The sequence below is a fragment of the Chaetura pelagica genome, unplaced genomic scaffold, assembly GCF_000747805.2.
Source record: "Chaetura pelagica isolate M959 unplaced genomic scaffold, ChaPel_1.0 scaffold309, whole genome shotgun sequence".
NCBI lineage: Eukaryota > Metazoa > Chordata > Aves > Apodiformes > Apodidae > Chaetura > Chaetura pelagica.
Genome location: NW_009954547.1, coordinates 237,104 through 249,382, shown reverse-complemented (window position 1 = coordinate 249,382; position 12,279 = coordinate 237,104). Strand labels below are relative to the sequence as shown.

Here is a 12,279-nt window from a genome sequence, read left to right as displayed (position 1 = left end):
AGGCTCCTGCAGGGCCAAGGACCCAGGGTTTGCAGGGCAGAGGAGGAAAGAGCATCTGCACACTTCTGGGATCAGCCCTGAGCATGACACCTATCATGTCATCAGCACTGAGCACACAGGATGGAGCAGTTCAGGAGTCATCAGCTGCCCCTTTGCAAAGCCATTGAACCTCTGCTGCTGGAACTCTGTGTGGTTTCCTGCTGCCTCACCCAGGATCTTTGCTGCTACTGGCAGAGTTGTTGGAACCTGCAACCCTTCCACACTGGCTTCAGCCCCACACACACCCTGACCACAGGCACAGGCTTCTGCTGCCATCTCCTCAAGCCAGAACAGGCACCACCAAGACAGCTGAGAGCACCAGAAAAACGTCCCAGTAGCCAAAATGTGCCACAGGCATCTCCCAGGCTGTGCCCTGCTCACCCAGTCTCTGCAACAGGAGGAAGGGGCTTGGTTGAGTCAGTATTTTCTGCACCTCTGCACCCTCTGCTGCATCTCCAGAGATACTTAGCTCCCAGGTGCCCAAGCCTTGCCCAGATTTGGATGAAGATGCCCAACACACAAAGCCCTGGGGAAAACTGGGGGTGGGAGAGGATGAATAGAATGAACATCTATCAGGAAGGCATGCAAAAAATGTTACTGCACAACGGGGGGATGATCCTGCTCCAAACCATCCCTGTGCCATGGGCAGGATGGTGAGGGAGGGCTGGCAGAGCCCACGAGGAGGTTTCAGTGCACTGGGAGCCAGCTTGGGCTGGCAAAGCAGCAGAGGCAGGAAAAGGAGATGATTATTTGCCCGTCTCCCACCTGTCTCAGCAAAGCACTCCAAGGCATTTGCATTCCTAAGTGTCCAATAACCAACATTTTATATTAAACGCCCAAGGTGCAGAATACATTGTTAGACTGCACTGGGGGATCTTCCTGCATCCTAATGGCAGAGACACAGCACCAGGGCAGGGGTGAACACGAGGATCATCACCCTGCAGTTGAATCCAGATGCTGAGAAAAGTAACCCCTGCTGCTGTGGGATTCTGCTGCCCTTGCTCATGCCTGGCAGCTCAGGGGCCTGTCAGCCTTGCAATAGAGGGTACCACGGACATCTGGCTCCAGCAGAGAGATGAGCCAGCATGGCTGACCAAAAAACAACCTTAGTTGAGCAAGACTGACCCTCAGAAGATGCCCTGGCACCTGACAAGCCCTACACAGGTACCAAGCAAAGCAGCAGCAGCTCCCGGTGGCAAAGAGCAGGTAGGATCATAGAATGGTTTGGGTGGGAAGGGACCTTGAAGATCATCCAGTTCTAACCCCTGCATGGGCAGGGACACTTCTCAGGTTGCTCCAAGCCCCATCCAACCTGCCCTTCAACACTGCCAGGGATGGGGCAGCCACAGCTTCCCTGGGCAACCTATTCCAGTGTCTCAGCACCCTCCCAGGAAAGAATTCCTTCCTTATATCTAACCTAAATCTTCCCTCTTCCAGTTCTTCCAAGATCACTTCTGCCAGCACTGAACTTGCACAGCACCCTGGGGTCACTTCACTCTGTCCCAAGAGGGGACACTGCCTGCACCTCCTCCCTCCCGAGGAGCAGCCGTGGGAACACCCACTGCTCGGGTTGTGCTCTTTGCCACAGGCTCCTTTTCCCAGTCCAGCTCAAAAAAAGTGGGATGTGTTGCACTGTGCACACACGCCATGAGCAATCCCCTCTCCGCCAGCCCAGCTTCAAGTGGTCTCCCCAAGGGTGCCCCCTCTGATTCCTGCCCCCTGGAGACATTTCCCTTTGTGTGGGGGTGCTCAGGACACACCCAGAGCACACACTCCCCCTCCCAAGCCCCTGCTGCTTTAATACAGGCACAGCAAAGCACTTGCTGGGACACTCCAAGCTGCCATTGCAATTAAAACCACAGTCATCAAAGAAATGAGCTGGGTATGTTTTGGCTTAAAGCATTTCTGTGTCGGTTCCCTCCTGCTCTAATTTGCAAAGCTGAGTGATTCACAGGGGCCTCTCCCACTCAGCGCCTGCTCCCAGGAACTGCTCTGCTGCCTGCTCTGCTCTCCACTGGGAAAGCTGCTCTGCACCTCAAACGTCACATTATTTATCAGTTTGGGATTGTATTCTTTTTACCTACACATCAAAGAACAACAGTCAGAGAGTGAGCAATTTGCCAGGGGGCTGGGCACAATGAGATGATACAGAATGTGCCTCTGTCAGCTCCCTTTGCATCACTGAAAGTGGGCAGAACTGAGGGCAGCACCTGCGTGGATCCAGTAGGACACCCAACACTCTCAGAGTCACAGAACATTAGGGGTTGGAAGGGATCTCTGAAGCTCATCCAGTCCAACCCACCTGCCAGAGCAGGACCAAAACCAGGGCAGGTCACTCAGAAAGGCATCCAGACAGGGCTGGAAAGGCTCCAGAGAAGGAGACTCCACAGCCTCTCTGGGCAGCCTGTCCCAGGGCTCTGTCACCCTCACACCAAAGAAGTTCTTCCTCATGTTGAGCTGGAACTTCCTGGGCTCCAGTTTGAATCCATTGCCCCTGGTCCTGTCCCAGGGCACAAGTGACAAGAGCTTGTCCTGCCTTCTTGCTGCCCTCATGTATTGATAGACATTAACTGGATCCCCCTCAGTCTTCTCCTCTCCAGACTGAACAGTCCCAGGTCTCTCAGCCTTTCCTCCTCAGGCAGGTGTTCCAGGCCCTTCACCATCCTTGTAGCCTCCATTAGATTCTCTCAAGTTGGACTCTCTCTGCTCCACCTCTTCACAAAACCCAGTTGACCTGCCTCATGTGTGGCTCCAGCCTGTAATTTTATGGCTTTTTTTCCCTTTTCTTGTTCCACTAAACCACAGGCTGCACACAAGTATCAACTGGCTGTTTGGAACAGTTTCTGAAGTCAAGTATCAGAAAGTTTTGTAGCCCTGTTGGCCGTAACCAAATGCTTCACCACCCGTGGGATGTCCCTGGAGTGGTGGGATCAGAGCGGGGCTGAGCTGGCTTTGGTGTCACCACCAGCATCATCACAGCACGGGCTGCTCAGAGCTGACAGCCTGCACCCAGCAGCCTGGGTGAGTCCCTGCACACTCAGAACAAGCCCAAACCATCAGGATAGCACAGGGTATGTCCCACAAGCAGAAGCAGTTCTGCTCCAGGCTCTGCCCAACAACCCAGACTGGGATGTTCACATCCCAGGGATGCTCCGGGGCAAGGAGGCTTCAGACAGACCCGTGTGCTCCACCTGCCCAGCACTGCTACAGCATCCACCAGGAACAGGAGGAGTCTCTGGTTGGATACCCAAAAACCATGGGAGGAGGAAGAGCTGGGTGTGTACACATCAGCCAGTACCTGCCTCCTCTACAGCCCAGGCACTTCAGTGAGCACCAGATCAAGTTTCTGCCACAAAGTGAGTTTGTCTCCTCACCGCCTCCTTTTGCCAGGCCCTACCATTCCAGTTATCCTTTTCTCCTTCATTATGGGCTTTGTAAGGCAAGGATTACCTCTGCTCAACTCACCTGTTGTGCTCCCAAGACAAATGGAGCTCTAAGCCTTTCCTGGAGGACATTTCATAACAGAATGACTGACTGGAAAAAATACCATACAAAAGATAATAATAACTAAAGAAATATAGAATCATGTAATAGAATCACAGACTGGTTTGGGTTGGAAAGGACCTTAAAGACCATCCAGTCCCAACCCCCTGCATGGGCAGGGACACTTCCCACCAGCCCATGTTGCTCCAAGCCCCATCCAACCTGCTCTTCAACACTGCCAGGGATGGAGCAGCCACAGCTTCCCTAAAATACATTAATAAAATAAACGTGCATGAGAACACAGCCAGGTAAGCAACATAACCTGGATTCTCTCCTTCTTATAACATGCAATAATTAAAGCATCAAGCCAGTTGTGGCAGCACCAGGCAGAGTGTGGCAGGGCAATGCCAACCCTGCTCTCCTCCATCCCACCTGCACAAACTGCCCAACTCTTCTGTGGTGCACAAAGAGCAGCATTTCACATCAGGGAAGCAGAGGGATCAGGATAAGAGACCTGCTGCAAATTAAGCTCATGACCCATGGCCAGCACACTGGGCCCTGCTGGCTCTTCTTCTTTGGGGAGCAGCAGGATTTGTGCTGTCAGATGAACAGGTTTTCTCTTGTCAGTGGGCAACACCAGAACCACTGGCCTAGATACAGAGTTATTCAAAGTCCCAAGAGGAAAAATAAAAGAGTACAAATTCACTCAGAGTCCTGCTGTAATCTTCCCTGACTGTCCTAGCAGTCATCACAGTGACTCAGTCCTGAGTGACTCCTCCTTTAATGCTTCATCAGGCTAATACTGAGTTTAATAGTTAATTTTGCCTGTAATGATCAAGGCTCCTCTGAAGACAAGAAGTTCCCCCACAGCCTGTAACGCAGCAGTTGTCACTCTCCTCCTCCTCCCACAGGCAGGGGACACTGCAGAAGGTCCCAGCCCTGCTCCTTGCTGCCCGCTGATCAAGCTGGGCACACAACCCAAAACAGTCCCTTTCCCCATCAGTGAGTGACTCAAAACAACACACACCAGGTCTCAGAGCACAGCCCTGGCTGTGGCTGTCACCTCCATCCCAGCACAGACACACTGGGGCAAGGCAGGACATCCATGTGACACACAAATGTCCAAAACCATTAAATGTTCCTTGCTCTCAAAGGCAGAAATGCCACCAATATTACTAGCCTTAGAGGAGTAAAAAGGAAAGACTTGTGCAAAAGAAAACTCCTTCTGACAATCGCAGTAATTGGAATTAATTTAAAATTCAAATTATGCAAATTTGAGTAATCTCTACGCGCAGATCCATCACATGTCAGCAGTGGGACTGCAGACACATGCCACCAGCTACTTGGCTGGGGGAAATCCACCCTCCACCACGCCCTGGGAAGCAGGCAGGGATGCTCACCCCTGGCAGACATGGGAAGAGCACCTGCTCCTGGGGAATGGAGCTGGAGCAGGATTTGCAGGTGCTCCCTGAGCACCAGCAGGGAAGCAGAAAGATGCATTGGCAACACTGGCTGTGCTCCAGCACCCAGGGGTGCAGGGAGACCAACCTCACATGTTTTCAGATGAGCTACAATAAATTCTCCCTTGGAGAAGCCTAGATGCCCATGACCAACAGGGAGCCTGGGCAGATGGATGTGAGACCAAAGCATGGCATTGGATGCAGGCAGGCAAGAGCCTTCTCCATCCCCCCTGCCAGGGTAGGGTGCCAGCTGCCCCCCAAAAGCCCTGCATCAGAAGCCTCTCCCCTCACTCTGAGCAATTCCAGAAATAGAAAACCAAGCAGCTGCATCACAAGGCAAAGGCAGCTCAGCCTGTCAGCATGGGAAGAGCCAAGCCAGAAATCTGAAGTTACGAGCTGGGTAAGTGCAAAAGCCTGGAAAAATGAACCAAGGTTTAAACCTGAGCCTAGAGCAACAACATCTTTCAGATGTTAACACAAACTAGAAATGACATAGAAAATCTAAAAAATATATGGTTTTTTTAAAAAAACACCCTACAGAAATAATGCTGTGTTCCTAGAAGGATATAAATCAGCTCTGTAGGTAGACTAAGGAAAACTAAAGGCCCCCAAAACTTCATGAAGCCAGAGGGAAAGTGCATCAGTCACTAGAGCAGCACAGAGATCTGCCAGCACGGTGGTGAGCAGAGGATTGCCCCCTGTGACAGGCAGAGCCCACCTCTCTGCAGGCTCCAGGAGGCTGGTTGGGCTGAGAGCCCAAGTCCCTCCGTGCCTTTTGCACCCACCTCTGCTGCAGCAGGGAGGCTGTGGGTGGCAGGTCCCATGGAGATAGTGACAAACCACCTCTGAAAGGGGAACAGTCCTCAGCATCTCAGAGACCTCCTCTCCCCACTGCTCTCCTGGGCGCAGCTGGGGCTGCAGGTCCAGGCTGAAAGACAGGTGAAGCAGACACACATGCCTTACCCTGCAGCAGGACCTCATCATCTTAAACACCTCCAAGGTCTTTCAGCCTCTCATCAGACGCCCCATCCCACTTCTGTTTATCTCCATCCCCGAGGTTTTCACTTGCTTCCTGAGCCCAAGGCAGTAGCTCCCCCAGAGCTGGTTCTGCTGGCAGGGCCGGACCCCAGACTCACCCCCACGGGCACCTGCTGCTGCTCCAGACAAACACCAGCGTGCTGCCAGGGTCAGAACTGTCCTCCCGGGGAGAAAAGGAGCAGCTACACTCAATAGTCCAAGCACAAGCAGGGAGGATGAGCCCCCAGACCTGCCCGTATCCAGCGGTGACGCAGCCCAGGGGACACCAGAAGCAGCTCCAGCCTGTAGGACCCAGTGGGGGATCAGCCCCTCCTCCAGGCTAGAAGAAAATTAGAGACTTTGGGGACAGGGCGTCTCAAAAGATGCATCTGTCTGAAGCCCAGGGCAGGGTGAGCTTCCCTGCCTCAGCCAGCAGCTCCTGGCAGCACTCCGGGTTGCACAGGCACCCACCCCACCCCCATTGTACTGATGCTCTCACCCATTTCCACCCAACAGGGAGTGTTTTCAGCAAGGGGACACCTGAGCCCTCATTACAACCCCGGGGCCAGTAACGAGGCAGCAGGAAGGCCATACAAACCCCCCTATCAGGTGTCTCTGGGAAAGAGAAGAAGCAAAGCCCATTAAACATTGATCAGAGCCTCCTGCAGCTGTGGCACAGCCCTGATGTATCCCTGAATGTCCTGCCACCAGGATGCTCAAAAGGGCTGAGCTGCTCCAGGGTCTCAGTGCTGCCTTGTTGTTCAGCCCAGCTCTTCTGCAAACCCTCAAGAAGTCCCAGTTGCTTGTGCAGGTGAGGCAGAGGACAGGAAAACTCGTTTCCCACTCTCAGCCTTGTCCCATGCTTTGGACAGCAGCACCCAGGGACAAGACACCCACCCCACATGTCACCCAGCTGAGCAAAGCCACCCCTGGGCCAGCAACAGCCCTGGGGGGAGCCAGGGAGAAGGGACCACAGCTCTTCTGCTGCAGGGGACAGTGTAGGAGGGGATCACACCTGGGCAGGCAGAGAGGGGCTTTGCCACCATCAGGGGCCAACTCAAGCTGCTGCTGCCACCTGCTCTGCCAGGCTGGAGAAGTCCTTTTTGCTGTGGCTTTGGTAACGCTGCCCATCGAAGGAGCCCGTGGAGAGGCGGGTGTTTTTGGGGAGCCGTGTGTGGGTGCAGGGGGGGGCAGAGCCCCTGGGAACTCACAAATTGCCGCCGCAGTTTGGTCTTGACGCGCTCGGCCCTGGTCTCGGCGGGGTGGGCAGCGTAGCTGAGGGCCCCCAGGTGGTTGTCCACAGACAGGCTCTTCCTCATGTAGAAGGAACGGGTGCGGAAGGAGCTGAACGGGGCGTCCTCCACCGCCGTGCCCAGCTGGGGGTCCCTGGGGGGGTCTGTGCAGTCGTCCTCCAGCCGCCAGGCATCCCCTGGGGAGCACAAGGACAGGTCACCCCATCAGAGCCACAGCCTGGGTCGTGTCCTACCCCTCCAGCCCACCAGTGGGGCAGCCTGGACCTGTAGAAGGAACGGGTGCGGAAGGAGCTGAACGGGGCGTCCTCCACCGCCGTGCCCAGCTGGGGGTCCCTGGGGGGGTCTGTGCAGTCGTCCTCCAGCCGCCAGGCATCCCCTGGGGAGCACAAGGACAGGTCACCCCATCAGAGCCACAGCCTGGGTCGTGTCCTACCCCTCCAGCCCACCAGTGGGGCAGCCTGGACCCCCTCTTCTCACCCCACACCACCAGCACAGCACTGGGTGCTGCAGGACTCGCCCCCCTGCTGCAAGCCCCTCTGGACCCCTGGCCCCTACCTGCTCCAGGCAACAGCCCCAGGGAAGCTCCCACCCTGTCCAGCCTCAGCTCCCAACATCTTCCTGGTAGGAATCAGTCAAATACAGCAGAGGACAACAAAGATTTGGCCAGAGTCAGGGTCTCCAGGCCCTGCCGCAGTATAAATATTATGGCTCAGAACAATCAGCAAACCAAAATCCTAATATTTAAAAACTTCCTGCTATTTAATTCTAATGGGGTTATTCCATTTTAAAGAGTAATTTATAAAGAAATTTAAAAAAAAATAATTCGCTAAATCTTCCTCACCCTGAGTCCAATAAGACATTCCACATTGAAAAAAAATGTTTGCGTTGGTTTTTTTAAGGGAATGAAAATCCTACAGTCAGAACCACACCAACCTCTTCCTCCTCTCTCCCCATGAGCCACCCACGTGTGCTGCCAGCCCAGAAACCAACCCTGTTCTGGGCTGCATCAAAAGCAGCGTGACCAGCAGGTCAAGGAAGGGGATTTTCCCCCTCTGCTCTGTTCTGCTAAGACCCCACCTGCAGTACTGGGTCCAGTTCTGGATCCCCCAACACAAGGAGGATGTGAAATGGTTGGAGCAAGTTCAGAGGAGGCCAAAAAGATGATCCAAGGGCTGGAGCAGCTCTGCTCTGGAGAGTTGGGGCTGTTCAGCCTGGAGAAGAGAAGGCTCCAGGGAGACCTTAGAGCACCTTCCAGTGCCTGAAGGGGCTCCAGGAAAGCTGGGGAGGGACTTGGGACAAGGGCAGGGAGGGACAGGACAAGGGGGGATGGATTAAAACTGGAAGAGGGGAGATTTAGGTTGGACATGAGGAGGAAATTCTTTGGTGTGAGGGTGGTGAGACACTGGCCCAGGTTGCCCAGGGAAGCTGTGGCTGCCCCATCCCTGGCAGTGTTGAAGGGCAGGTTGGATGGGGCTTGGAGCAGCCTGGGCTGCTGGGAGGTGTCCCTGCCCATGCAGGGGGTGGGACTGAATGATCTTTAAGGTCCCTTCCAACCCAAACCATTCCATGCTCCCTGCTTCTGGCACTAAGGCTGCACACCAGTATCAAAGCTCTCCTGCAGGCATCTCCACACTCTGTACTTGGTGGAGATAACAAACCTGGCTTTGCAAATGGGAGAACTGAGGCACCACAAATACTGCAAATTACAAAAGAATCTACTGCCAGCTCCTCCTCCAGAAAAATCTCTGTGGCACAGCCAAGAGCAAATGAACAATCAAACCAAGGACAGAAACCAGCCCTCAGTCTCCTCACGCTCTGTGGATCCCATGGGCAGCAGCACCATCCCACGCTGCACTGCCAGGCTGGAATGCCTGGGGACAAACACTCACGGATGCCCAGAAAGCAGAGAGGCAGAGGACAGTGGGCATCACACAGAGCTGGCACTCCCAGGGCAGAGACAGACCATATTTAATTGCAACAAAAGGGAAAAACAACACAACACAATAGGAAACATCTCCATAATGTCACCGCTCTGCTCTTTGCCCAGCTGTGTCCTTTCTGTTGCCAATCTTGCCTTTACATCTGGAATTTGCCCTGCCTCCCACCCCCCAGCCAAAACCACTTCTCAATAGCCATAACAAACAAACAATAAACCCCTCTTGCTCAATTCTTGTAAAAATGATCAATGATTAGCCCTTGCAGCCCAAAAGGGCATCTCATCACATCTCCAGAAACTCTCCCCCCTCCTGCAGCCTCTTCCCAAGGCAAAATGGTTTGTGTCTGGTTCCTGTAACACCCAGAGCATCTTCGGGCACGAACAGCATGACCCTGCTACACCAGGGCTGAGGAGCAAAATGCTTGCAGAGTTTAAAGTAAATAAAGGCTTTAAGGTAAAAACCAGCTACAAAGTGAGTGATGTCCCATTTACCCAGGGAGGCTGAGGGTTTCCTCCTGGCTGTGCTGAGGCCCGGGCTGGTCACTGCAGCCCCAGAGCAGCCACCAGCCGCTCCATCCTCTGGGTTTCAACACAAGTGCTTCTTCCTCGAGCTTCTGAAGCTTTTTAAGGTGTAAAGCAGTTCAGTTCATGCAAAGTCCTGCAGTGGGTCTGAAGGCATTGAATCAAACCCAGCAGAACCCACAGGCCAAGAGGGAAGAGAAAGGCAGAGAGCTTGAAAAACGTGAGCCAAGAGGCAACCCGGAGCACAGCGCTTCCTCACACCTGCTTTTTCTTTTTTCCCCTCCCCTATTTTCAATTGAATAAGCTGCTGCTGCTCCTCTCCAAATGTCAACTCATCCAACACAGGAACTGCTGTTTGAAAGCTGTGATTATTCAAGGCACAAACATGTCAATCGGGGCCCAGATCCAGGCAGCCACCGCCAGGCAGCGCCGCTCCAGGACGCAGCAGGGAACACCCAGCCCAGCAGGAGATCCATCCCACCCGCAGGAAAAACCCCCGTGGAAGGAGGGAGGAGCCAGCCCCTGCACCCTTGGGCTCATCTGTGGTGATTCTGCCACCACCATCTGTCCCCAAGGCTGTCGCCTCCCAGTCCCAAGGCATGGCCAGACCCAACCACCACTGGGAGAGGGAAGACCAAGACCAGGGAAAGTCTCTGGGGGCAGGGGGGGTCGAAAGCATTATTGTCACTGGCTTAATTGCTGATCCTGAGTCAAATTGTTGAAGAAAGTAACTTCCAGTAATAGTTCAAAGTGTTGATTTTTGATGACACTAAGCTGGGTGGTGCAGTCAATATGCCAGAGGAACAGGATGCCTTCCAGAGGGACCTGGACAAGCTGGAGAGATTGGCCCAGGTGAACCTCATTAAGTTCAACAAAGCCAAGTGCAGGGTCCTGCACCTAGGCCAGGGCAACCAGAGATACCAATACAGGCTGGGGAAAGACATGCTAGAGAGCAGCCTTACGGAAAAACACCTGGGGATACTAGTGGATCAAAAGCTGGACATGAGCCACCAATGTGCAGTTGCAGCCCAGAAAGCCAAGCACATCTTGGGCTGCATCTAAAGAAGTGGGGCCAGCAGATGGAGAGAGGTGATTCTGCCCCTCTGCTCTGCCCTGGTGAGACCTCACCTGGAGTGCTGTGTCCAGCTCTGGAACCCTCAAGACAAGAAGGATGTGGACCTGTTGGAGCATGTCCAGAAGAGGGCAAGGAGATGATGGGAGGGCTGGAGCACCTCTCTGATGAAGGCAGGCTGAGGGAGTTGGGTGTGTTCAGCCTGAAGAGGACTCCAGGGGGACCTTAAATTGACCTTCCAATACCTAAAAGGAGCCTGAAGAAGGCTGGAAAAGGGCTGTTCAAAAGGGTGTGTAATGACAGGACAAGGGGTAATGGTTTTAAGCTAGAAAAGGGTAGATTTAGGTTGGACATTAGGAAAAAGTTCTTTACCATGAGGGTGGTGGATCAATGGAACAGGTTGCCTAGAGAGGTGGGGGAGACATTCAAGGTCAGGCTTGATGAGGCTCTGAGCAACCTGGTCTAGTTGGAAATGTCCTAGCTTATTTTATGGGGGTTGGGCTACATGACCTTTAGAGGTCCCTTCCAACCAAATGCATTCTGAGATTCTCTGAGCTCCCATGAAGTGACTGGGCATTCCCCTCCACTGGTGCTGCCAACGCTGGAACTGTGGGACACAAAGCAAAAGGCTGGGGAACATCCTGGTGGTCAGATGAGGATGTCACACCTCGTCCATGCAGGAGATGAGAGTTTCTTCCACCTCACCTGGTGACCCTGCTCTAGGCCCCAGGGACAGTGAGGAGCCAGCACCCAGGTTCTTCCCACAGAGAGGCAAATCTCTTCCTGAAGACAAGCAAATCACCACGACCAGGCATTGCTCAGAAAAGCATCCTTTTCTGTTCGATAGCATGCTGATAGTCTTAATGAGTAGCTAATTAGCTGTTCCTAACTCAGTATTAAGGAGCCAGGAAAACAACCTCGGAGCATCTGGACAGAAAACAACAACTTGTTCATTCACCCAAGGCTCGGGCTGGGGAGGAAGCCTTCCAACTGACGAGAGTTTTCATACTCCTCCTCCTCTTGGCATTCTCAGCACCTTCCAGCCATGAGCAAAGTAACATCCTAAACAGCTGCCACGTGCTACTCAGGCTCTTCCTTACACCCTGTGCCCAGGGTGTGCTCTTGGGTGGCTGCTCCGTGGTGAACAAGCACATCTGCACTCACACAGGAGGAGGCATTTGCAGCAGAAGATGAGATTTGCAGTGGGTCTGACTCACAATGGGACTTCATCCCACAGTCTTACCCCAGCTTCCCACCCCCTGCACCTCCAGCACAGCTCTCTGAAGCAACTGCACAACAACAGCTCTATTCTTGCAACAAGGACCAGCCAACAGGACTAAGAAGGTGACTGTTCCCCTGAACTCAGCACTGGCGAGGCTGCACCTTGAATCCTGGGGTCAGTTCTGGGCCCCTCAGGACAAGAAGGACATGGAGGGGCTGGAGCGTGTCCAGGGAAGGGCAAGGGAGCTGGGGAAGGGGCTGGAGCACAAGTGTGAG

The 12,279-nt window shown here is 53.7% G+C and overlaps 1 protein-coding gene across 1 annotated transcript in view; it reads right to left on the bottom strand.

Moving 5' to 3' along the window:
- The window catches only part of LOC104395367, a 189,152-nt gene that overhangs the window by 157,386 nt on the left and 19,487 nt on the right, over nt 1–12,279 (bottom strand). Inside the window, exons 3-4 of the mRNA XM_010005056.1 lie at nt 7,530–7,628; nt 7,211–7,428 (exon numbers count right to left, since the gene is read on the bottom strand). Of these exons, the coding sequence (XP_010003358.1) occupies nt 7,211–7,428; nt 7,530–7,628 (317 nt within the window). The remainder of the gene's footprint in view (nt 1–7,210; nt 7,429–7,529; nt 7,629–12,279) is intronic.